Source organism: Hypanus sabinus, chromosome 16 (assembly GCF_030144855.1).
Source record: "Hypanus sabinus isolate sHypSab1 chromosome 16, sHypSab1.hap1, whole genome shotgun sequence".
Classification (NCBI taxonomy): Eukaryota; Metazoa; Chordata; class Chondrichthyes; order Myliobatiformes; family Dasyatidae; genus Hypanus; species Hypanus sabinus.
The window spans coordinates 49,468,086-49,493,672 of NC_082721.1; the positions used below are offsets into that span (position 1 = coordinate 49,468,086).

The following is a 25,587-nucleotide window of genomic DNA, read 5'->3' on the forward strand; positions in this document are numbered from 1 at the left end:
AAGTCCATGTAGAATATATCCATTGCCCTGCCTTCATCAACTTCCTAGAAAAACTCTATAAGATTGCTTAGACAAGGACTATCATGCACAAAACTACGTTGACTATCCTTAATCAGTCCATGTCTATCCAGATGCTTGTACATCTAGCCACTCAGAATACCTTCCAGTAACTTTACCACAAATGAAGCCAGGCTCATTGGCATACAGTATAATTTCCTGATTTACTTTTAGAGCCTTTCTTAAACACAGGAACAACATTGGTTAGCCTCCAATCCTCCGGTACCTCATCTAAGAATGATTTAAGTATCTCTAAGGCCTGGCACTTGCCTCCCGGAAGGTCTGAGGGAACAGCTTGTCAAGCCCTGGAGATTTATTCACCTTAATTTGCCTCAGGACAACAAACACCTCCTCATCTGTAACCTGTGCCAGGTCCATGAAGTCGATACCACTTTGTCTCACTTCTATATACTCAGTGTGTGCCATCTGAGTGAATACAGATGCAAAACATTATTTAAGATTTCCCCCATCTCTTTTGGTTCCACACATGGATTAGCCATTCTGATCTTCCAAAGAACCAATTTTGCCGCTTGCAATCCTTTTGATCTTAACATAGGATTCTCCTTCACCTTGTCTGCTAGGGCAACTTCATGCCTTCTTTTAGCCCTCCTGATTCCTTTCTTAAGTATTTTCTTGTATTTCTTATTCTCCAGAAGCACCCATTTGTTCCTACCTGCCGATACCTGCTATGCACCTCCTTTTTTTCCTTAACCAGGGCTTCAATATCTCTTGAAAACCAAGGTTCCCTACACTTGTTATCTTTACCTTTTATTCTAACAGGTGTTGGTACATGGCCAAGTGGATAAGGTGTCGGTCTAGTGATCTGAAGGTCACTAGTTGGAGTCTCAGCTGAGGCAGCATGTTATGTCCTTGAGCAAGGCACTTAACTACACATTGCTCTGCGACGACACCAGTGCTGCATCAGCTCTAGTGTCTCCCTTGGACAACATCGGTGGCGTGGAGAGGGGAGACTTGCAGCATGGGCAACTGCTGGTCTTACATACAACCTTGCCCAGGCCTGCGCCTTGGAGATCTTCCAAGGCGCAAATACATGGTCTCACGAGACTAACGGATGCCTATTCTAACAGGCACATACAAGCTTTGTACTTTCAAAATTTCATTTTTGAAGGCCTACCACTTACCAAGAACATATTTGCCAGAAAACTGCCTGTCCCATCCACAATTGCCAGATCCTTTCTTATACTATCAAAATTGGCTTTTCTCTAATTTGAAATCTCAACTCACGGACCGGACCTATCTTTTGCTATATTTACTTTGATACTAATGGTGGCATGATCACAAGATGTAAAGTGTTCCCCTACACAAACTTTTGTCAACTGCCCTGCCTCGTTCCTTAATGACAGAGCAAGTATCACACAATCTCCCGCTGGGACTTTCCTGATTAAGGAAACTTTCCTGAACATATTTGATGACAAAATCTATCCCATCTAGTCCTTTTACAGTGTGGGAATCCCAGTCAATATGTGGAAAGTTAAAATCACCTACTGTAGCAACCATGTTTCTTGCAACAGTCTGAAATCTCTCTGCAAAATTTGTTCCTTTAAAATCCTAGGACTGTTGGGTGGTCTGTAATACCAGTTCAACCCATAACACTTCACTAGTCGAGTTCTCCAGTCTGTCCTGATGGAACATTGCTTTGACATTTTCCCTGACAGGTAATGCCACCCCTCCTCCTTTAATTCATCCACTCTGTCTTGTCAAAAACAAGGACCCCTGAATATTGAGCTGCCAGTCCTGCCCATCCTGCAACCAAAACTCACTGATGACTACAATATCATAATTCCAGGTGTTGATCCATGCCTGGAGATCATCTGCCTTTGCCACTGTAAAGCATTCTTTTCAGGATTGCCTAAGATATAAATTGGCTGCAGCTTGTTCAAAATGCAGCAGCAAGAATCTTAACCAAACAAAAAATCTCAGTACATTTTACCACTTCTGACAAAATTACACTGGCTGCCTATGCCCTTTCAAGAGCAATTTAAAAATTCTATAATTTCTATCTCAGGCTTTCAATAATCTAGCTCTTCTGTATATTTTGGAACGCCTATCCCCTTACATCCCTAATCATAATCATAGATCAATGAACACTGATTTCCTTAGCCTTCCTAGAGCCAAGATTATAAGAACTGGTGATGCTGCCTTTTGCTCGAAAGTAGTAAGAATCTGGAATACCCTGCTAACTGAGATACACCAGACTGGTACTGTGGAATGTTCCAATACACTTCTGAAGACTTAGTTTTTTAATTTGGCCTACTTTTAGGATTACTTAATGCCTGTTGATGTTGATTAGATTTATATAATTTGATGTATTTTATTACATTCTATTCCTTATAATGTTTATCTTTACTTATTTTCAATTTTGTTTTGTATTTTTATGACTATATTGATTTATCTTTATAACCTGCATATGTAAAGTACTTTGGGCCTTGTATTTTAATATATGAAAGGTGTTGTCTAAATAAAGTTATTATTATTATTATAATACATGAAGGCTGAAAAGAATGTGGACCATCAACCACCCATTTGCACTAATGCTACCTTCAACCTTTTTATTATTCTCTCTACATATTCATCATCTCCCCCTACATTCTATCCTCACAGGCACACTAAGGACAATTTACAGCAGCTTATTAATCTACTAACCCCATGTCTTTGGGATGTGAAAGGAAACCAGAGCACCCAAAGGAAACCCACACTAGAGAACATGAAAACTCCACAAGATAGCAACCGAGTTCTTGAAAAAATCCTAGACTCTGGCACTGTAAACCAATGCACCATATTCCAACTGTACCCTATACACTTCTTAACTTTATGTATGATTTTTTAAATCCCATAGCTTAAGTACTTTATTCAAGATAAAATGTGTACAATTTGTGTTAACAAACCTTACTTCCTGCATCATTGTATCAATCACATATTAGCATTTGTAATGAAAATAATTATAAGAGTACATCCTGCAAGCAATAACATTGTTAAATCACACTAGCCTTTGACTGCTAATATGATAAAATACTGAAGTAGCCACTGACTTTTCTACTGCAACATGCCATAGATTTTGTTTTCTTTTTTATATAAATCAAATTATTGTAGGGAAAATCATTTATGAATTAAAATGTGGGCTTAATGTATAAAAACACAAAAGACAACATCTTGTTTGTTGCTCCATGTGGACTATCAATGTTTCCATTTAAGATCCTTCAGAAAATCAGCAGGGGGTAGGCAGTAAAAAGAGTGACAAGTAGTAGTGGAGCAAAATCTAGCAAGCCTTCTACCCTAGGACATCTAAGACATCATCTTTTTTCAGAGATGGGGCTTCCCACCCACTGTTGTTGATGGAGGTGTCACTTGCAGCTCCTCCATTTCCTGCATTTCTAATCTTAGCCCATCTCCACTCCCCTAACTCCCCGATTAGAACAAGGTTAGTTTTCCTGGTCCTCACCTTTTATCCCAGCAGCCTACGTATTCATCACATCACTGTCCGCAACTTCTAATCGCTACATGACCCCACCACCAACTACATCTTCCCCTCCCCACCCTTTTCTGCTCCCTATGACTACTTAGTCTGCTCATCCCTCCCATACGAGGCACACTTCCCTGTGAGCAGTAGACATTCACTTGCATTTCCTCTGATTTTAGTGTTTCCAGTGCTCCTGATGTGGCCTTCTTCAAAAGCAGTGAGACCAGGTGCAGAGTTGATGGTCACTTTGCTGAGCACCTACACTCTGTCTGCTATGGCTGTTTGAAGCTCCTGGTTGCCAGCCATCTAAATTCCAATCCAAATCCCATACAAATCTTCCATCCTTGGCCATCTCCACTACAAAGAATGAGACTAAACACAAACTGGAGTAATAGCACCTCATTTTCCACTGGGGTAGTCTACAAGTTGATGGTACAAACATTGATTTCTCCAATTTCAGGTAAACTGCTCTTCCCCTTTCCCTTTATGATCGGCCTAGTTCCTCCCACACACAACCAAAGTCATCACCCTTCTTTTTCTGCTCTTCCACCCGACTCCTCCAACTGGGTCCACTCCCCCCACAATGTCAATCTGCCCACACCACCTCCTCCATTTACCATCTTCCTCCCTTATCAGATTCCACCATCTGTAGCACTTTATCATTTCCATCTATCACCTTCTACCCTCTGTCACCATTTTCACTCTTCTCCCCTCTACCTGCCCTTCACTCTCCTCACCTGGATCCAAATACCATTTTCAAACTCTTGCTCCACACCTTCCTTTCATGCTACTTCCCCTTGCTTTTCAGTCCAGATGAAGCATCTCAACTCAAAATGACAACTGCCCATTTCCCTTCAGTTTGTCCAGCATCTTGTGTATTGCTCAATATACACGCCTATACTTTGTATACAATCATTTGCAAACCACAAGACTGGTCTTGGAATTTTTCTATGCGTGAGTTAACAGTTAGTGTGACACTATTACAACTCAGGTCATCAGAATTTGGAGTTCAATTCCGACACCATCTGTAGGGAGTTGGAATGTACTCCTCGTGAACAAGTGGGTTTCCTCCAGATACTCTGGTCTCCTCCCACTTTCCAAAGACATACTGGTTAGTAGATTAATCAGTCATTGTAAATTGTCTTGTGATTAGACTTGAGTTAAATAGGTGAGTTGCTGGGTGTGTGGTTCATTGGGCCAGAAGGAAATGTTGCACGCTGTATCTCTAAATAAATTAAACTCATAGATTAAAATCATAAAATGAATTAGAAGGGTTTAAGAAAAGGCCAGTAGATAGTCTAAATAAACCACTCTCAGAGAGTTTGCACACAGGCATTAGTCTTAAAGGATTCCATCTTTGATGTAAAACTGTTCATTCCCAGTTAGACTGAGTACAGGATTAACCAAAACCCAGCACGGCCCTCTTGCTGGGTTGAGAATGTTGCTTAACACAAAGCAAAACATATAGGCAAAAGTAAAAGTACAGATCAACTTGATCAAAAAATGAAGCAAGTATCTACTTTATTTGGTATGCCTTTTGGTGGCAAGGAGCAGGGAGGAAGGAGATAATAAAAGGATGAAGGAAGTCTCTGAAATGACTCTGCAGTATTTTCTTCCTACCCACCATTGTTACGAAGCCACTGTCTCTTTCTGCAATGCCATCACTCATGTCTGCCAAGTTGGTCATACTGCCACCATGACTGGTTAATGAGCCATTCAGCGCATTACTATATTGGTCAATGCTTTTACTAACTTCTTGCTGCGAGTCTTGCAATTGGGTAAGTTTGCTTCTTGCCTGGAGTATAAAAAAAGCAGAAGTAACTAATTTGTTAACTTTGACATAAAAAGATTAACTAAATAAACAGTTAGTGATATCCCCATAGTTGAACAATGCTACTTGACAGCAGTAATTCAGTAAACACCACACAGTGGCAATTGATTTATTCCATTTATCCTAATCGATCAGTGATTCTAAAGATGCAGTGCCCAGGCAATTCAGTGAGCATAGTGATATCAAAAATAAAACACTTTTAAAATAGAAATGCATAACAATACTGGGAACAACAAGTGTGGCTCACAACAGCAAACTCTTGACAACTACTGCATTAGGTTACTTATACATCACCCATAAGAAACCCCAATTGATAAACAGATGTCAAAGGCCAGAACACATATACAGTACATTCATATACCAAATTGTCTTACTGGGATAACATGTGATAAAGTCCATGTAAGAGGTTACGAGTTTATGATAACATAATGTAACGCTATGTAACCAACATAGCGAGGCTCCTTGGAAAGACGGCATTCATCATGAAGGACCCCCACCACCGAGGACATGCCCTCTTCTCATTATCATCATCAGGAAAAGAGCCTGAAGGCACATACTCAGCAATTCAGGAACAGCTTCATCCAACTTCTAAATGAACTTTGAACCCATGAACATTACCTAACTACTTTTTTCTTTCTGTATTTGCTTTACTTATTTTAACTATTTAATATATACTTTCATTCACATTTTCTGCCTCCTAGTGGTCAATTTAATGGGACAGGGTAAAGGCCAATAAAATTGAGAACTTTATTATATTCTGGTTCAACTTCCACCTTTTAAAGCAGGCTGAATGGAGGGCGGAGGCAATACAAAGGAATATGTTCAAGGTGACTAAGTCTGGAAATGGCAAATGATATACACAGCTGACAATGATGATGGTCTAAATTAAGAATGTATGTTTTGGCATCATTGGAATGAAACAATGTCATGATTAAATTTGCTTTGGAATTGCAGTCAAGTCATGCCAATGGACAATCATCATTTGGTCTAAAAATTCCTGAGAATGTTTAATTAAAAAATATAATCTATGCATGAAATCAACAATTCAAATTATATTTAATCTTAAATTATGGAGACTTTTTAAGCTCTTGGCCTCTCTTAAAGTGAATACCAACTCACAGAGAGAAAAAGAAGCTGAGGTACAGAAAACAGCAACAAATAACAATAATACTCACCTGATTAATTTCATCCTGTGTGGACTTCAGAGACTTAATGATTGTCTCAAGTTGGACCTTGCCAGCTTCAATGCTCTGTTCTAACTGTGACTCTTCTTGCTGCAGTTTATTCAGTTCTGATTTGGCTTTAGTCAGCTCCTCTTCTTGAGATTGCATGTCTGATTCCTGATTCGCTATCTGCATCTTCAACGATGAAATCTATCACACAAATTCAGCATATTCAATTACATACCAATATCAGTATGATAAACACTGGCAGCTCCTGAAAAAAATATACATCACACAAAGGGAAATTAAATATCAATGTATCTGAGGCTAAATCACATCACGTGTAAATTCAACTACCTTTGAAAATCACAAAGCACTGCTTGCTGGGCAATGAATCTGTCTTCATATCACGTGGAGCTTATACAACAATGATACGCCCCCGCACACTAAAAATGCCTTAAGCACGATAACAGCTAAGGAAGGATTACTTGATTAAAATGACAGCATTTTGTATAACCTCACAGGAAAGATGCTATTAAGAGGTTTAATAGATGCCAAAAGAATTAATCAGTATTTTTAATCATTTGCTGGATGCATATATACACATGATGATTCACATTATATAGACCAAAGATTTATAATGACCAATTAAAACAAGAGAAAATATGCAGATACTGGAAATCTGAGCAACACACACAAAATGCTGGAGGAACTCAGCAGGCCAAGCAGCATCTAGGAAAAGAGTACAGTCAATGTTTCGAGCCAAAATCCTTTGGCAGGACTGGATAAAAAAGCTGGAGAGTAGATTTAAAAGGTGCAGGGAAGGGAGAGACAAACACAAGGAGACAGGTGAAACCTGGAGGGAGAAGGATGAAGTAAAGAGCTGGGAAGTTGATTGGTGAATGAGATAGAAGGCCATGGAAGAAAGAAAAGGGAGGGGGAGCACCAGAGGGAGGAGATGAGCAGGCAAGGAGAGAAAGTGAGAGAGGGGAAAGGGGATGAGAAATGGTGAAGGAAGGGGGCTTGGAGGTATTCCCGGAAGCTTGAGAAATCGATGTTCATGCCATCAGGTTGGATGCAACCCAAACGGAATATCAGGTGTTGTTGCTCCAACCTAAGTGCAGCATCATCATGACAATGGAGGAGGCCATGGACTGACATATCAGAATGGAAATGGGAAGTGGAATGGGAATGGGAAGTGGAATTAAAATGGATAGCCACTGGGAGATCCTGCTCTTTCTGGTGGACTGAGCATAGGTGCTCGGCAAAGCAGCCTCCCAATCTACATCAGGTCTCACCAATATACAGGAGGCCAGGAGTACACAACACAGAATATGAACCCAACAGGCTCACAGGTGAAGTGTTACCTCACCTGGAAAGACTGTTTAGGGTTCTGAATGGTAGTGAGGGAGGATGTGTAGGGCTAGGTGTAGCATTTGTTCCGCTTGCAAGGATAATTGCCAGGAGGGAAATCAGTGGGGGGACAAATCGACAAGGGAGTTGACTAGGGAGCAATTCCTGCAGAAAGCAGAAAGTGGGGGGAGGGGGGGTAAGATGTGCTTGGTGATTGGATCTCGTTGGAAGTGGTGGAAGTTACTGAGAAACAGAGAATTATTGTGCTGGACACTGAGGCTGGTAAGGTGGTAGGTGAGGACAAGAGGAATCCTATCCCTGTTAGGGTGGTGAGAGGATGAGGTAAGAGCAGACATGCATGAAATGGAAAAGATGTGGTTGAGAACAGTGTTGATTGATGGTGGTGGCAGGGAAGCCTCTTTCTTTGAAAAAGGCGGCCATCTCCTTCGTTCTACAATGAATAGCCTCATCCTGAGAGCAGAAGTGGCTGAGACGGAGGAATTGAGAGAAAAGGATGGCATTTTTACAAGTAACAGGGTGAGACAAGGTACAGTCCAGGTAGCTGTGAGAGTCAATTAAGTCAAATTTGCTTTTACTACATTACAGCAAATTCAGTGATTCTTTTGGGATCCAGATTCTGCTCTACATCCATCTGCAAATTTGGAAGTGACACCACTGAAGTGGGCCATATCTTAAGTAACAATGAGATGGAAAACAGGAAGGAGATAGAAACATGGTGTCATGACAACAACCTTTCCCTCAATGCCAATAAAAGAGCTAGTCATTGACTTCAGAAGTGATAGTAGTACACATGCTCCTGTCTACATCAACAGGCATTATGAGGCTGAAAGCGCTGAGAGCTCCAAGCTCCTGTGCATGAACATCACCAATACCTGCCCTGGACCAATGCCAAGAAATTTCACTAACACCTCTACTTCGACAGGAAGCTAAAGAAATTTGGCATGTCTCCATCGACCATTACCAATTTTTACCAATGCACAATAGCAAGCATTCTACCTGGAGGCATAATGGCTAAGTATGATAGCTGCTCCCGGTGCAACCAGCACAAGAAACCCCAGAGTTGTGGACACAACTCAGCACATCACAGAAACCAGCCTCCCCTCTATCAGTACTATGTATATTTCTTATTGCCTCAGTAAAGCAATCAGCTTAATCAAAGAACCCAATCACCCTGTATACTCTCTATTCACTCCTCTCCTATCAGGCAGAAGATACAAAAGCCTGAAAGCACATACCACCAGGATCAAGGACAGCTTCAATCTCGGTGTTACTAAGATATATGAATGAACCTCTTGTATGATAAGATGGCCTCTTTGATTTAAGGGAATTGGGGGATTCTCAGATTCCTGTAAATAATGAGCTAAGATTGAGTACTGACTAAGTCTGTGTATTCTGGTTTGTGAATGGCTAAAGCATGTTTAAGATGATGTCTCACAGCTGCTTCTTTGGAGTGAGATAAGGGTTAAAGCTCACACAGATCCACAAAAGACGCCTCCTGACTTTTCACACCTTTTGGTTTTGACAAAAGGCGGTTGCTGATGGAGATAAGACAGGACATTCCTTTCATAATTAAAGCTTAGATTTGGTGGAGTCTCTTATCTAAGCTATTAAGTTTTGCTCTATTTGAGTAGCTGGAATGTCTATTGAAGTGATTGTTCTTTTGTATCAGCAGTCTTATAAATTGTAACAATTCTGGAAGTCCAGCAGTGAACTTGTTTGGACCGCCAGAGGGATGAGAACACTTCTCCCCCTGATGTCGGGACCAAGTTCCCTCGCCAGCTGAGCTCGAAGAAATAAACTGGTGAAAAGTAATGATCTTCTTGTGCCGTGGTTATTTGGTCCGGCGAATTTAAGTTTATTTAAGTCTATCAACTCTGCCCTCCATTGCGTCTCCCGTATTTCACACACCTCTGCCCTCACCCCATCCCCCCGCCAGCCCACCAGGGATAGAGTCTCCCTGGTCTTCACCTATCACCCTACCAGCCTACAGATCTCACGCATAATCTTCCGTAACTTCCACCACCTCCTACATGATCCCACCACCAACCACATCTTTCCCTCCCCCCCACTCTTGGCTTTCTGCAGGGATCGCTCCCTATGCGACTCCCTTGACCATTCATCCCCCCCCCCCCACCATCCTTCCGCACGGACCTCCCTCCGGGCACTTATCCCTGCAAATGGAAGAAGTGCTTCACCTGCCCCCACACTTCTTCCCTCACAACCATCTCAGGCCCCAGACAGTCCTTTCAGGTGAGGCACCACTTCACCTGCGAGTCAACTGGGGTGATATACTGTATCCGGTGCTCCCGATTTGGCCATTTATACATTGGGGAGACCCGCCGCAGACTGGGAGACTGTTTCGCCGAACACCAGCGCTCAGTCCTCCAGTGGTGGCAGGATCTCCCTGTGGCCACACACTTCAATTCCACAGACCACTCCCACTCTGACATGTCTGTCCATGGCCTACTCTACCGTCAAGATGAGGCCACACGCAAGTCGATGGAGCAATACCTTATCTCCCGCCAAGGTAGCCTCCTTCCTGCCGGCATGAATATCCAACTCACAGACCTCCGTTGATACCCCTGCCCTCCACCCTTACCCCCATCCCTATCTATTATTTTAGTCTAGTTCTCTTTCTCTCTCTTTTCCCCCTCACTATAATCTCTCCCCCCAGCCCTACCTTTTCTCTCTTTTATTTCCCATAATTCTCCACCTTCCCCCTAGCCCATTTCCCTCCAGCCTATCACTTCCCAGCTCTCTACTTTATCCCTCCCCCTACTTCCTTCCCCCCTCGACCATCCCATGTTACTTCACTCCTGATGAAGGGTTTCGGCCCGAAACGTCGTTATTACCTCCTCCCATAGACGCTGTCTGGCCTGTTGAGTTCTGCCAGCATTTTGTGTTTTTTATTAAGTTTACATCTTGACCTCACAATCTACCTCGTTCTGACATGAACTTTATTATTTACCTTCACTGCATTTTCTGCATTGTTATTGTTTTACCTTGTTCTACCTCAATGCACTGTGTAACGATTTGATCTGTATGAGCAGTATGTAAGACAAGCTTTTTTACTGCATCTTGATACGTCTGACAATAATAAACCAACACAACTCTTTCATTTTTCTAGAAAAACCATTAAATGTAACTCTGTGACCAAACATTTAACTGGTTCTTCTCAGACATTGTTCCATGTTTTCCTGATTAAACCTTGTGCCCAAAAAGTTTGTAAAGTCCCTCCTCTAACACATTTTGAAGTTATTTGAGGCAACAATCTGCATAATTGCTAAAACCTGGATGAAATACATCATTAGAATTGTTACAGATTGTTCAGGAACTACAGGGATCCTGTGCCAAGTGATTCTCCACAGATGGCCCTTGTGGCTAAAGGGATCGGGGGTATGGAGAGAAGGCAGGTACAGGGTTCTGAGTTGGATGACCAGCCATGATCATACTGAATGGCGGTGCAGGCTCGAAGGGCCGATTGGCCTACTCCTGCACTTTTCTATGAGGACTTCAAACATCATCAAAGCACTCAAATTTTATTTCTCTTTACTCATGAGCAATTTTTTTTTAATGTTGCAACCAAAACATTTCTCAGAGATCTGATTTTAAAATTCACTAGATAAGAATGCTGAGCCAAATACTACTTATTGTCATACATGAGAGACAATGAACAAATAAATGAAGCAGAGCATACTTTAAGGTAAATCTTCTGTACCTGGGAAGACTGTTAGGTACTAGACAAAATGATGGAAAAGTGAATTAATGAAAAGATTTTGCTGAGAAGACAAGAACCAGGGCAATAGCACAGGAGAACAAAGTCAGATTTTATTTGAATGAATAATGCAGTTGACTGGTAATGGAATAGCAGCAACCGGAAAATAGAAAACAGTTGCAGTAAGGGAAGAATGCAGAGTGCCTCGGAATTGTCAATTGCAGTGTGGATCAAAATCAAAGAATGAGAGGATTAGAGTAATGGAGAACAACGTTGGACTTGAGAAAGCTGACTGCTAAAAGATAGGTGTTGCAGTTTCAAACAACCCAGTGAACAAGTGAGTTAACAAGATAACCTGTTGGGCTGATGACCAAGCAGATGAAAGTCAGATTATAATGACATCAGAAAATTAAAGAAGAGTTCTACAATAGAAAAGACCAAAAAAAAGAGCATTAATGAATTTAATTTAAGAAGGTTTGTGTGCAAGGGTTTGCAGTTAACAGTGGCAGGAACAAATTGTTTTTATGAAAAGCTCTAAAACAGAATGGGAACTGGAGAATTCACAAGTGAAATTGCAGTTTTCTGCATGTGGTTGTATCTCTACATGCATATGTGTAGACATGTACACTGACAGTTGTTGAATGTTAGTTACACAGTCATGCATCAGGACAGTATTTTGTACCAGATTTACTGTAAATACAGTTGGCCCTCCTTACCGGCGGGGGATTGGTTCCGGGACCCCTCGCGAATACCAAAATTTGCGGATGCTCAACTCATTTATTCAACCTGTCTCAATCCGGTGGACCTTAGGGTCCAGCGGAACCACAGACCTTACTTAACCTGTCTCAGTGCAGTGAACATTAGGACCCAGCGCCAGAGCTCTGAATGTACAGTGTTTCTGTTCATGAAAATAATCACAATCACGATTGAAAATAAAGTGGAAATAATAAAGCGACTGGAAAGAGGTGAAACTCCATCAGTCATTGGAAAAGCATTAGGCTACGTCGGTCAACCATCGGAACAATTTTAAAGGATAAAGTGAGAAAGGCTCTGCCCCGATGAAAGCTACAATTATTACTAAGCAACGCAGTGGTTCAATTATTGGGTTTTGGGGTTTTGAGTTTTTGATCCTCCACATCAACCCGGCATGGTGGAGAGCGCAGTAGGGAGTGATCTGTCCCAAGTCCCGAGAACTTCTATTCCCGAACTGAAACATACGTTCTTAAGTGTTTTATATGCATAGAAAGGTAAAATATATACTGTATACTAAGACAAACGTTTGACTAACTGACACTAAATAATAGCGGATGTACCTGTTCCGACTTACTTAGTAAGAGAACTTCAATTTTTTTCGATCCCAATGGGCACAATAACCCACACACATTCTCTTGTATACTTTAAATCATCTCTAGATTACTTATAATACCTAATATAATGTAAATGCTATGTAAAATGGTTGTTATACTGCATTGTTTAGGGAATAATGACAAGGAAAAAAGTCTGTACGTGCTTGAACAATAAGTGCTGGAAGAACACTTCCGGGTCTTCGCAATTCGCAGTTGGTTGAATTCGCGCATGCGGAATCTGCAGATAAGGAGGGCCGACTGTACAGCAGATTTATGTTCAAACATTATTTCCAACCAGCTGCTATCTTAGAACACGCATTCTGTCATTATTTGCAACAAGAAAGTGTGATAAGTGGATTGTTACCTCAGAATAACACAGAAAAGTGATACCCATTAAAGCAGCAACACATACAAAATGCTGGTGGAACACAGCAGGCCAGGCAGCATCTACAGGGAGAAGCGCTGTCAACGTTTCAGGCCGAGAACGTCGACAACGCTTCTCACTATAGATGCTGCCAAGCCTGCTGTGTTCCACCAGCATTCCACTAGTGTGTGTTGTTGTTTGAATTTCCAGCATCTGCAGATTTCCTCGTGTTTGCCCATTAAAGCAGAATGGGATACTGCAATTAGGATGCAAGTTAGCAGGAATAGACCATTCAGACTTCTGAGATTGTTCCACCATTTAACAAGATCATAGCTAATCAGAATGCAGATAGCTAATCTGCATTTCAGTCACCCATCAGTAAACTTTCATACCCCCTTGCTATCAAACATCTACCTACCTCTGCCTTTGAGGAAGGAAATGCAAAACACACATGAACTTCTCAGAGAAATACCTCACCCGTCTTAAATAGTCAACTGTTTATTTTAAATTAGGGATCCCTAGCTCAAATTCAAATTCAAAATCAAAGTACATTTATTATCAAAGGATGTATGAACTATACAACCTTGAGATCTGTTACCACAAAGGAAGAAACCTGAAAGAACCCAATTAAGAAATCATAAAAATAAAAGAACAACACCCAATGTGCAAGAGGAAAAATAACACAAATCATGCTACAATTAAAGTGAACAACATTCCAAACCTAACTGATTCCTCAGATCCGAACAATGAAGTAGGCCCAAAGCCTCTCTTATCAGTTCATCATATTAGCAGGCACAGAGCACAGTGCCATGGAGAGACGAGTGACCATTGCAGAGAGCAAGCGAAATCAGCTCTCACCTTGGATCCCAACACCGTCTTTTCAGTCTAACTGGGCCGACATTTTAAATTGATTAAGCATAGGAATAGCAAAAGGCTCCTGCACCCTGGAGAAAGGAATAAATGTGGGGACTGAATGAAATTGCCTCTGGCCTCTGTGGAAGTTGAATCCAGATAGTCACTCTTTATTCAAAGTCTGTGATTGTTCCTGCTTGGTCCACCAACTAACTACCAGTTTCCCTTACAGAAAGGATATAGTCGTTCAGATATCCCCACACAAGACAGGCTGGAGCCAGACTTACCTATGTGCATGACAGTACCGAGAGACAAATTACAGAATAGGCATAATGGCTCACATACACAGAACAGGCTGGAGCGGTCTTATCTATGTGCATGACTACAACAAGGAGACAGGAACCCTGAAACACTAGTTGGCTAACTTCAAGAGGAAATACTGCTCAGCATTCAATAGCAAAATTAGCACATCTGTTGATCATCAAGGTTTCTTGCAGGAAACAGGCTGCTATTGTTTAACTGACTATGTTTATCCTTTTACATAATTTATCACCTCCAATCTGGGATTTTTCCAGTAGAGAAAACGACCTCGCTGCATCTATTCTGTCAAGTCTACTCAGAATCTTATATGTTCCCATCAAGTCCTCACCCACTCTCTGAACTCCAGCAGTACAAGCTCAACAACCCAACCTTTTCACATGAGACATCTTGCCCCTTCCAGAAATGCTGGAGGGACTCAGCAGCTCAGAAGCATCTATGGAAATGAATAAACAGTCAACATTTCGGGCCAAGGTCCTTCATTGGGGCTGGAAAGAAAGAGGGAAGATGCCAGAATAGGGTGGGGGGAGGGGAAGAAAGACAAGCTAGAAGCTAGCAGGTGAACCCATGGGTGGGGGGTGGGGTTAAAATAAGAAGCTGGCAGGTGGTAGGTGGAAAAGGTATAGAAAATCTGATAGGAGAGTATTGTGGACCATGGGAGAAGTATAAGGAGAAGGGACACCAGAGGGAGGTGATAGGCAGATGAGAAGAATCAGTTATAGAAGAAGAGGAAAGGAGGGGGGCAAAAAAAAATTACCAAAGAAGAGATTGATGTTCATGCCATCAAGTTGGAGGCTACTTAGATAGAATATGAGATGTTGCTTCTCCAACCTGAGAGTGGCCTCATCATGGCAGAAGTGGTGGCCACAGACTGGCAATTTGCCCATTCCATACATTAGTCTGGTAAATCAGTTATAAGCTGCTTAATAACGTTAAACTCCTCCCTTAAAAAGGAAAATGAGTATCAGATGTGTCCTTTTAAATCCTGGCATAAATGAAGTAAATCCACCCTACTTTTGATTTAATTACTCTTCCCATGAACAGTAACATTGTTAGCTTTCTTAACTACCTATTGTACCTGCCTACAAACCTCTTACTCCTCTAGTGCAACACCTTACATTCCTCTACATCTCAAAGCTCTGTCGCCTCTCATTGTTTAGATATTCAGGCTCTTTATTTTTCATGATAAAATAGACTATTCTGCATTTTCCCACTTCATATTCCATTCACCAGATTTTTGCCCACTTATTTAACCAATCTGCATGGCTTTGTCCACTTCACAACTTCCTTTCCTATCTACCGAACAAACCATACATTTGGTGTGCAAACCATTTACACTCAGACCCCGCACAGCACCAATTTATTACAATGCGGTTATTCAATACTTTATTGAAAAATTTTTAATGACAAAAAATCATTCTAAACATTTAAATCTTCTTAAAGACGGCCATCATTACAGTAAACATTCAATCTGCCAATGAGAGCGCTTTATATACGCTTTGAGACACTCACTGCCAATCACATATTAGTTCACACTCTGCCTCCCTACATATGTAAACATTCTTGCTCCCTGGCCAATTCATCCCATTTTTTTTTTACTCATAATGTCTGGAAAACAGCCGTCTACGCCCAGAGAGGGTAGTACATCCAAGATGTCTAGGGAAAGCATTAAAATGGATGTGAAACTACAAATGATACGACGTTTGGAAGCTGATGAGCGTCAGGTTGATGGTTGTGCCTCTTTGAAGTTGGCTACATGTGATGATCAGAACAATTATAAAAAATGCAGACAAGATAAAAGCTTCTGCAACAACAACTTCTAAGTTATCACCAACAAAGGTGACTCATTCAAGGAATCATTTGCTTGACAAAATGGAAAACAGACTAAATACAGTATACAGATGACCAAACACAACAAAACATGCTCCTAAGCCAGATGATAATAATGGGAAAGGCAAGAAGCATCGTCAATCATATTCAAGAAGAAGAAAGAACATCGGTAACATTCGCAGCCAGCGGAGGTTGGTTTGATAGATAGAAACAGCACAGTCAGCTCCATAGCATACGTATCTCTGATTAAGCGGCTAGTGCAGACAGCAAGCCAGCCCAGGATTTTCCTGTAACACAACCCAAGATTTTCCCAAGCTCGTCTTCAACATGAATGAAACAGGTCTATTTTGGAAAAGAATATCTTCTCCTACTTTCATCTCCCAAGAAGAGTAAGATGCATCTGGGCCGAAGGCTGCAAAGGACCAGTTAACTCTCTTGCTAGGAAGCTACGCTTGTGCATCACCCTGACGCCTACTTGAAGAAAAAGCTAAAGTTAGAGGAGGATCCATAGCCTGGTGCCTCCCCTAAGACGTAACCACCACCCGTTCCCCTCCACTGCTGCTGCGATGTGTTGCTGCTCCACTGATGTACAGGTTAGGCCTATTTGTGAGTTTGTTACTCGGTGAATTATTGTGTATACATAAAACAATACATCATATATCTCAGGTTAGAATTTTTTTTAAATGAGGCAAATATATCCATTTACGTAATGTTATAATGACCCCACATAGTGCTGATTTACTCTGCATCTTCAGCATTAAGTGCTGTCTGAGTGTTTGCAAATTATAAAAAGTTGAGGCTCCGGTACCAGTCACTGTGATACCAACATTTACATAATATCTCTGTTTCCTGTTGATCAATCTTCCATCCAGTGTTACCTACATTAGCCTTCTCCTTCTGGAAGCCTAAATGTAATTCCCCATCATCCACAACACATATTACTTCTTCAATTAATTCCAATAAATTACCCAAACAAATGGCAATTTGAGGGAAGAATACTGAACCAATGATGGAAAATTGCTAAGGATATCTAAAAGAACAGACGAAAAAGTGTAAACAAGAATAAAGGCAGGATGATGTTTTGTATAATTTGTTGGAAGTTAAAATAAAAGCTCTGATCAGTCAGCAATGTCAAACTTTTCAATTTATCACAAAAGGGTAATTGTAGATTGAGTTCTGCATAGGTACAAAATTAAAACCCAAGTTGAACCTGACTAACCAACTTAAATCCTATTCCAATCCTACAAGAGCACAACTCCCTTTCATTGATATTTTCTTAATCCAACCCAATCATCAGCAAGCATGCTCACACACACAACCATGCCACAGGAGGGCTCCCTTGAGTTCAAAATTTTAAAAATTTGGTTCCATATACTGAAGGTATTTCTTTACTGTTTCAGTTAAAGAAAAATTAAGAAACCACCTCATTACACATATTAATGAATAATCATTATAAAATACAGGAGCAGAATAAGACCATTTGGCCGATCGAGTCTGGACTGCCTTCCAATCATGACCGATTTTTTTCTCCTCTTTTTATTTTTTTATTTATTTAGAGATACACCACAATATCAGGACCTTCAGACCCAATGATCCCACCCATGTGAACGATTAACCTAGTAACCCATACGTCTTCGAAATGTGGGAGGAAACCAGAGCACCCAGAAGAAACCCACACGGTCACAGGAAGAATGTCCAAACACCTCAGTCAATGGTGAATTCAACTTGGACTTCATAATACCCACTGGCACTGTAATAGCGGTACTATTTCTTCTGTCAAATAAGCTCATCTCAGGCTTCCAGCTGCAAACAGCTATCAATTAAAACCAACATTTCAATGACAACTTCATCAGGAATGATGCATGGATATGTCTAGTTTAGTGGTAGTCCATCACTCTGGATTGGTTAGTCCTCATTCAATCAGGTTTCCGCTCTCTTACCTTGTTTACAATCAAATTCCAGTTCTTAGAGAGCTGCTTCTTTGTTAAAATTCTTTCCCTCTAGTTTTATTTCAATGGCTTCCTTTACCAGGCGGTTCCAGTACAGCAGTTTTGTGCCATCAAAGTCAATCCTATGGCCATTGAGAATGCAATGTTCTGCTACTGCTGATTTCTCCAGGTAATGCAAACAGATATACCTCCTGTGCTCCATGATACGGGTTTTCTGGCTGATACACTCTACCCTGCATTCATAGGGAATCCTGTAAACACTAGCTGACCTGAGTCCAACGTTATCTTTGACCTGCATAAGCAAAGATTTGAGCTTCCTTACAAGTCAAATCAAGTCAAGTCACTTTTTATTGTCATTTCGACCAGAACTGCTGGTACAGTACACAGTAAAAACGAGACAATGTTTTTCAGGACTATGGTGCTACATGAAACAGTACAAAAACTACACTGAACTACGGGAAAACAACGCAGAAAAAAAACTACACTAGACTACAGACCTACCCAGGACTGCATAAAGTGCACAAAACAGTGCAGGCATTACAATAAGCAAGACAATAAGTAGAGGGCAGTAATTTGGTGTCAGTCTAGGCTTTGGGTATTGAGGAGTCTTGGGGGAAGAAACTGTTACATAGTCTGGTCTTGAGAGTCCAAATGCTTCAGTGCCTTTTCCCAGATGGCAGGAGGGAGAAGAGTTTGTATGAGGGGTGTGTGGGGTCTTTCATAATGCTGTTTGCTTTGCGGATGCAGCGTGTAGTGTAAATGTCCGTAATGGTGGGAGAGAGACCCTGATAATCTTTTCAGCTGACCTCACTATCCGCTGCAGGGTCTTGCAATCCGAAATGGTGCAATTTCCAAACCAGGCAGTGATGCAGCTGCTCAAGATGCTCTCAATACAACCTCTGTAGAATGTGATGAGGATGGGGGCTGGGAGATGGACTTTCCTCAGCCTTTGCAGAAAGTAGAGACGCTGCTGGGTTTTCTTTGCTATGGAGCTGGTGTTGAGGGACCAGCTGAGATTCTCCGCCAGGTGAACACCAAGAAATTTGGTGCTCTTAACGATCTCTACCGAAGAGCCATCGATGTTCAGCGGGGAGTGTTCACTCCGAGCCTTTCTGAAGTCAACAACCATTTCTTTAGTTTTGTTCACATTCAGAGACAAGTTGTTGGCTCTGCACAAGTTAGTTGCTGCACCTCCTCTCTGTATGCTGACTTGTCATTCTTGCTGATGAGACCCACCACTGTCATGTCATCGGCGAACTTGATGATGTGGTTCGAGCTGTGTGTTGCAGCACAGTCGTGAGTCAGCAGAGTGAACAGCAGTGGACTGAGCACACAGCACTGGAGGGTCCCCATGCTCAGTGTGATGGTGTTGGAGATGCTGTTCCTGATCTGGACTGACTGAGGTCTCTCAGTCTGGAAGTCAAGGATCCAATTGCAGAGAGAGTTGTACAGGCCCAGTAGGCTCAGCTTTCCAATCAATTTCTGAGGAATGATTGCACTGAATGCTGAACTGAAGTCTGTGAACAGCATTTGAACATGCGTGTCTTTTTTGTCCAGGTGGGTTAGGGCCAGGTGGAGAGCAATGGCAATGACGTTGTCTGTTGAACAGTTGGGACGGTATGCGAACTGCAGGGGGTCCAGTGAGGGGGACAGCAGGGTCTTGATGTGCCTCATGGTGAGCCACTCGAAACACTTCATGATGATGGATGTGAGTGCAACGGGACGGTGGTCATTGAGGCAGGATACTGAAGACTTCTTCGGCATGGGGACAATGGTTTGTGGATGGTATTAATCCAGTAGTTTTTCAGGATCTTGGCTATCCTTACAGAAACCGTGGAAATATAGGGAAAACAGGGGTAGCAACGGGCTCCTCCTCATTGTTAGGTTTCCTGTTCTTTTTTCGTCAGACTTTTTAAAAGCCTAATTGACTTCCTTGTAGCCATTCTGCAGTAATGTCATGTGTAATCATCTTATCTCCTTGTGGAGACTCTCCAGGTCTGAAATAGTTCTCATACAGCTAATCAAAGTAGAAAGAACCACTCTGTATTGACAGGCATGATAGGGGTCGTTATTGTTGAGGTACAAGTTCATCTGAGCGTATGTCCAATAGATGCCATGTCTGATGCTACTGTCCATTTCCATTGTACAAGAATGTCCAGGACCAGGAGCCAACCATCTTTCTCCATCACGAATTGAATGGTTGAATGTATACAGTTCAAATGGCTGTGAACTGTTGGAGTGCCTGGAATCCATGAGGCAACACTACGAAGGTGTCACCGACGTATCTGAAGAAGCACTTGGGGTGTAAGGGTGATGAACTAAGAGCCCTCTACTCCGAGTCCTCCATGTAGAAATTAGCGAAGTCCAACAACAAGGGTGATCCAATGATCATTCTGTCCATTTGTTCATGGTAGCTTCCCTTATTATAGTACGTTGATGTAAAGGTCAATTGTACCCTTATCAAACCTTGACCACAAGAATACCAACCTGTCCTTAATGTGAACTCTCATGAACAGGGGCACCACATTGAAACTGACTTTTTGCAGCTGGACGTTGGTTTTCAGAGAAGAATGGTTGCCTCCTGTTCCTGGTCATTCTAATACAATGGAAACTGGACAGTACCCTCAGACAAGGCGACTATCAAAAACCCACTCGCATGGACTTGTACCTCAACAATAACAGCCGATATCGTGCCTCCCAATGTAGAGCCATTCTTCCTACTTTGAAAACTATTTTGGACCCGGAGAGTCTCCCTGGGGAGATGATTATGCACGACATTCCTACAGCAAGGCTACAAGGTGAAGGAAATTAATTGGGCCCCTAAAAGGACCAACAGAAAAACCAGGAAGCCTAACAACAAGAAGGACCCATCACTACTGCCTGTCTTCCCTATATTAGCCCATAAGACCACAAGTCAAAGTAGCAGAATTAGGGTATTTGGTCTATTAACTACTCCAGCATTCAATCATGGCTGATCCTTTATTTCCCCTCCTGAGCCCCACTCCCTGTAACCTTTGATGTCATGTCCAATCCAGAACCTATCAAGCTCTGCCTTAAATACACCCAATGACCTGGCCTCCATAGCTGCCTGTGGTAACAAAATTCCTCTTATTCACCACCCTCTGACTAAAGAAATTTCTTTGCATCACTGTTTTAAATGGATGCCCTACTATATCCACCATGGGAAACATCCTTTCCATATCTACTCTGTCTAGGCCGTTCAACATTCGGAAGGTTTTATCCTTCTAAGTTCTAGTGAGGACATCCACAGCCATCAACTGTTCTTCATATGATAACCATTTCATTCTTGGAATCATACTTGTGAACCTCCTCTGAAATCTCTCCAATGCCAGCACATCTTTCCTAAATGAGGAGCCCAAAACTGTTCCCACTTCTCAAGGTGAGGCCTCACCAGTGCCTTATACAGCCTCAGCATCACATCCTTGCTCTTGTATTCTAGACCTCTTGAAATGAATGCTAACATTGCATTTGCCTTCATCACCACTGATTCAACCTGCAAGTTAACCTTTGGTGTTCTGCACAGGGACTCCCAAGTCACTTTGCATCTCAGATTTTAGGATTTTCTCCCCATTTAGAAAATAGTCTGCACTACCAAGTCCATGACCATGCATTTTCCAACATTGTATTTCATTTGCCACTTTCTTACCCATTCTCCTAATCTATCCAAGCCCTTCTGCAGCCTACCTGTTTCCTCAGCACTACCTACCACTCCGCCAATCTTCTTAGCATCTGCAAACTTGGCAACAAGGTCATCTATTCCATCAACTAAATTGTTGATATATAGCATAAAAAAGCAGTTTCAACACTGACCCCAGTAGAACACCACTAGTCACCAGCAGCCAACCAAAAAAGGATCATTTTATTCCCACTCACTGCCTCCTACTGGTCAGCCAATGCTTTATCCATGCCAACCAATAACTTTCCTATAGTACCATGGGCTCTTAACTTGGTAAGGAGGCTCATGTGTGGCATCTTGTCAAAGGCCTTCTGAAACTGCAAATATACAACATCCACTGCATCCCCTTTATCTATCCTACATGTAATCGCCTCAAAGAATCCCAGAAGGTTCATCAACAAAATATTCCCTTAAGGAAACCATGCTGAATTTGTCCTATCTAGTTCTGTGTCACCAAGCACTCCACAAGCTCATCCTTAACAATTGACTACATCTTCCAAACCACTGAGGTCAGGCTAACTGCTCCATAATTTCCTTTCTGCTGCCTTCCTCCTTTCTTAAGGACTGGAGTGACATTTTTAATTTTCCAGTCCTCTGGCACCATGCCAAAATCCAATGATTTTTAAAAGATCATTTCTAATGCCTCCACAGTCTCTACCATTATCTCTTTCAGAACCCCAGAGTACAGTTCATCTGGTCCAGGTGTCTTGTGTACCCTTGGGTCTTTCAGCTTTTTGATCACAATCTCCCTTGTAATAGCAACTGCACTCATTTCTCTTCCCTCACACCTTTCAATATCTGGCACATTTCTAGTGTCTTCAACAGTGAAGACTGATACAAAAATACTCTTTTAGTTCAGCAACCATCCCCTTATTCACCGTCATTATTTCTCCAGCCTCATTTTCTAGCAGTACTATATCCACTCTCATTTCTCCTATATTTTTATATACGTACTTGAAAAAGCTTTTACTATCCACTTTGATATTGTTTGCTAGCTTGCTTTCATAGTTCATCTTTTCCTTTCTAATGATTCTTTTAGTATATATTTTTAAAAGCTTCCCAAGCCTCTATCTTCCTGCCAATTTTTGCTTTGTTGTATGCCCTCTCTTTTGTTTTTACATTAGCTTTGACTTCCCTTATCAGCCACTGTTGTACTATTTTGCCATTTGAGTATCTCTTCGTTTTTGGATTACATCCTGCACCTTCCTCATTTTTCCCAGAAACTCGCGCCATTGCTACTCTGCTATCATCCCTGTCAGCATCTCTTTCCAATTTCCGTTGGCCAACTCCTAATACCATTGTAATTCTCTTTTACTCTATTGCAATACAACTCTGTCAAGACTTTGCTTTCTCCCTATAAAATTTCAAGTTGAACTCAATCATATTGTGATCAATGCCTCCTAAGGATTTTTTTTTACATGCTCCCTAAAACACCTCTAGTTCATTAAATAACACTCAGTCCAGTATAGCTGATAGTCTACTAGGTTCAACAACAAACTGCTCTAAAAAGCCATCTCCTAGGCGTTCAACAAACTCACTCTCTTAAGATCCATTACCAACCTGATTTTCCCAATCGAACTGCAAGTTGAAATCTCCTAGGACTATCATAACATTGTCTTTTTGCTATGTCTTTTCTATTTCCCGTTGTAATCTGTGGTCCACATCGCAGCTGCTGCTGGGAGAACTGCTATTGGGTTATTTTACCCTTGCAGTTTCTTAACTCAACCCACAAGGATTATTATCTTCCAATTCTACTTTCTACTGATTAGATGTCATTCTCTACCAGCAGTGCCATGCCACACTCTCTGCTTACCTTCCTATTCCTCTGATACAGTGTATAACCCCCACCAATACAACGTACTTCCATGGTTTCTGGAAGGATCACCAGGATCCTGAAGACACACTGGAATGATGCCATCTACAAACCCGTAAGGAAGCTCAAATTATAGCTTTTGCAGGTCAAAGATGACCTGGGATTCAGGTCGGTTGACATTTACAGGATCCTCTGTTGATGCGCAGCTGCCTATATTGGCCAGATGGTGGAAAACACAGGAGGTGTATCCATTTGGGTTACCCGGAGAAATTGGCGGTAGCAGAACACTGCAATCATAACGGCTATAGCATTGACTTCAACGGCACAAAACTACTGTGCCATGCCAATGGCTTTTGGGAACACCTGGTTAAGGACACCATTGAAATAAAACTAGAAGAAAAGAATTTTAACAAAAAAGGTGGTCTCGCTCTAAGTAAGAACTGGAATTCAATTAGAGTAGAAAGTGGAAACCTGATTAGATTCAGACTAATCAATCAGGAGGGACAAACTACAGAGTATAAATACCACCGGATTAGACATGCCCAGGCATCATCGCTGATGAAGATGGCAGAGTTTGTCATCAAAATGTCAGATATAATTGATACCTGTACCCAGTTGGAAGGCCAAGAAGAGTTTATTCATCATATACACTGGGAAAGCATTAGATCCTATTTCTTGTCTTTTTCCTGTAACCCTTAATCACCCTTATTAGTCAGGAACCTATCAATTTCTGCCTTAAATACACCCAACCGGTTTACATACATGCAATAGAATACTATTGCAGGTCCTCAGCTGGATCTGAGTTTAAAATTGGAGAACCTAAAGAAACTAAACTAAGATAATAATTTACACAATGGGCAACTATCCCACAACCTGATCATTCAAATATTCAATATCCTAGAGTAGCTATAGTTGCTGTTGAAGAAGGGAAGCATACATAACATGCTGTAAGGTTTCACTGATAATGTAATGGTTTCTCTGTAGCAGCAACGTTTGGGTTATGACTTGAGATAATGGGGTGTGGAATGCTGTTGTTCTTGCTTGTGAGTCTGGAAGAGAGAGTTTCACAGTCTTTTGCCGGGGAGAGATGAGGAGAGAAGACACAAATGGAGAGAGCTGGCAGACCGCCGGATGGGGTGGACTTGGAGCAAGGGTCCAAAGGGCAGCGACAATCGGTAGAGGTCGATGGTGGACGACCAGCTTATCAGTGAGCTCCAACATTGCGCAATAGACTGATTCATAAGATTGGGCCCTTTTCTCTTTTTTTTCATTTTCTTTATTAACCATATAGTCAAAGTAAGAACTATAAAGCTTAATCATTTAATTGCATATTGTGTACTATTTGTTATTTCGGGGTACTGATTTGTAACAGGGGACACATCGTGCAGCATCCACCCAAATGAGATATAAGTTTGGTTGGGCTGGGGGTATCATCCCCTATACTAAGCCGCTATATTGAAGGGAGATCTTCTCAGACAGGCTGTTAAAGTTGGTAGGATAAAATGAGTTTCAATTTTCATCTCACACTGACAGTTAAGTTTGAAAAAAGTTCCATTCCCCAGCCCTATACTCTTTAACTTAATAAAAATAAAATTTACAATAGGAAAAATAGATGAGTAAGGATTCTGCACACACTCTGAATCAGTCAATAAACCTGCCAACTTAACCAGAAACTTTGATTTTATTCCACCATCTTGCAATGGTTAATATGAAGAGAACATGCAATACTACAGGGAAAATTCTTCAAACAAGCTGAAATATGTGCACATTTTTTTTGGAATGGCGTAAAAAATGCAACAC

At 41.5% G+C, this 25,587-nt stretch overlaps 1 protein-coding gene across 7 annotated transcripts in view; it reads right to left on the reverse strand.

The window, feature by feature from the left end:
- Window positions 1-25,587, reverse strand: part of eps15l1a (epidermal growth factor receptor pathway substrate 15-like 1a) — a 495,582-nt gene that overhangs the window by 240,364 nt on the left and 229,631 nt on the right. For all 7 annotated transcript variants that reach the window (XM_059991699.1, XM_059991700.1, XM_059991698.1 and 4 more), the window contains 2 exons: window positions 6,542-6,739; window positions 5,160-5,330 (listed from right to left, as the gene is read on the reverse strand). In XM_059991699.1, the coding sequence (XP_059847682.1) occupies window positions 5,160-5,330; window positions 6,542-6,739 (369 nt within the window). The remainder of the gene's footprint in view (window positions 1-5,159; window positions 5,331-6,541; window positions 6,740-25,587) is intronic.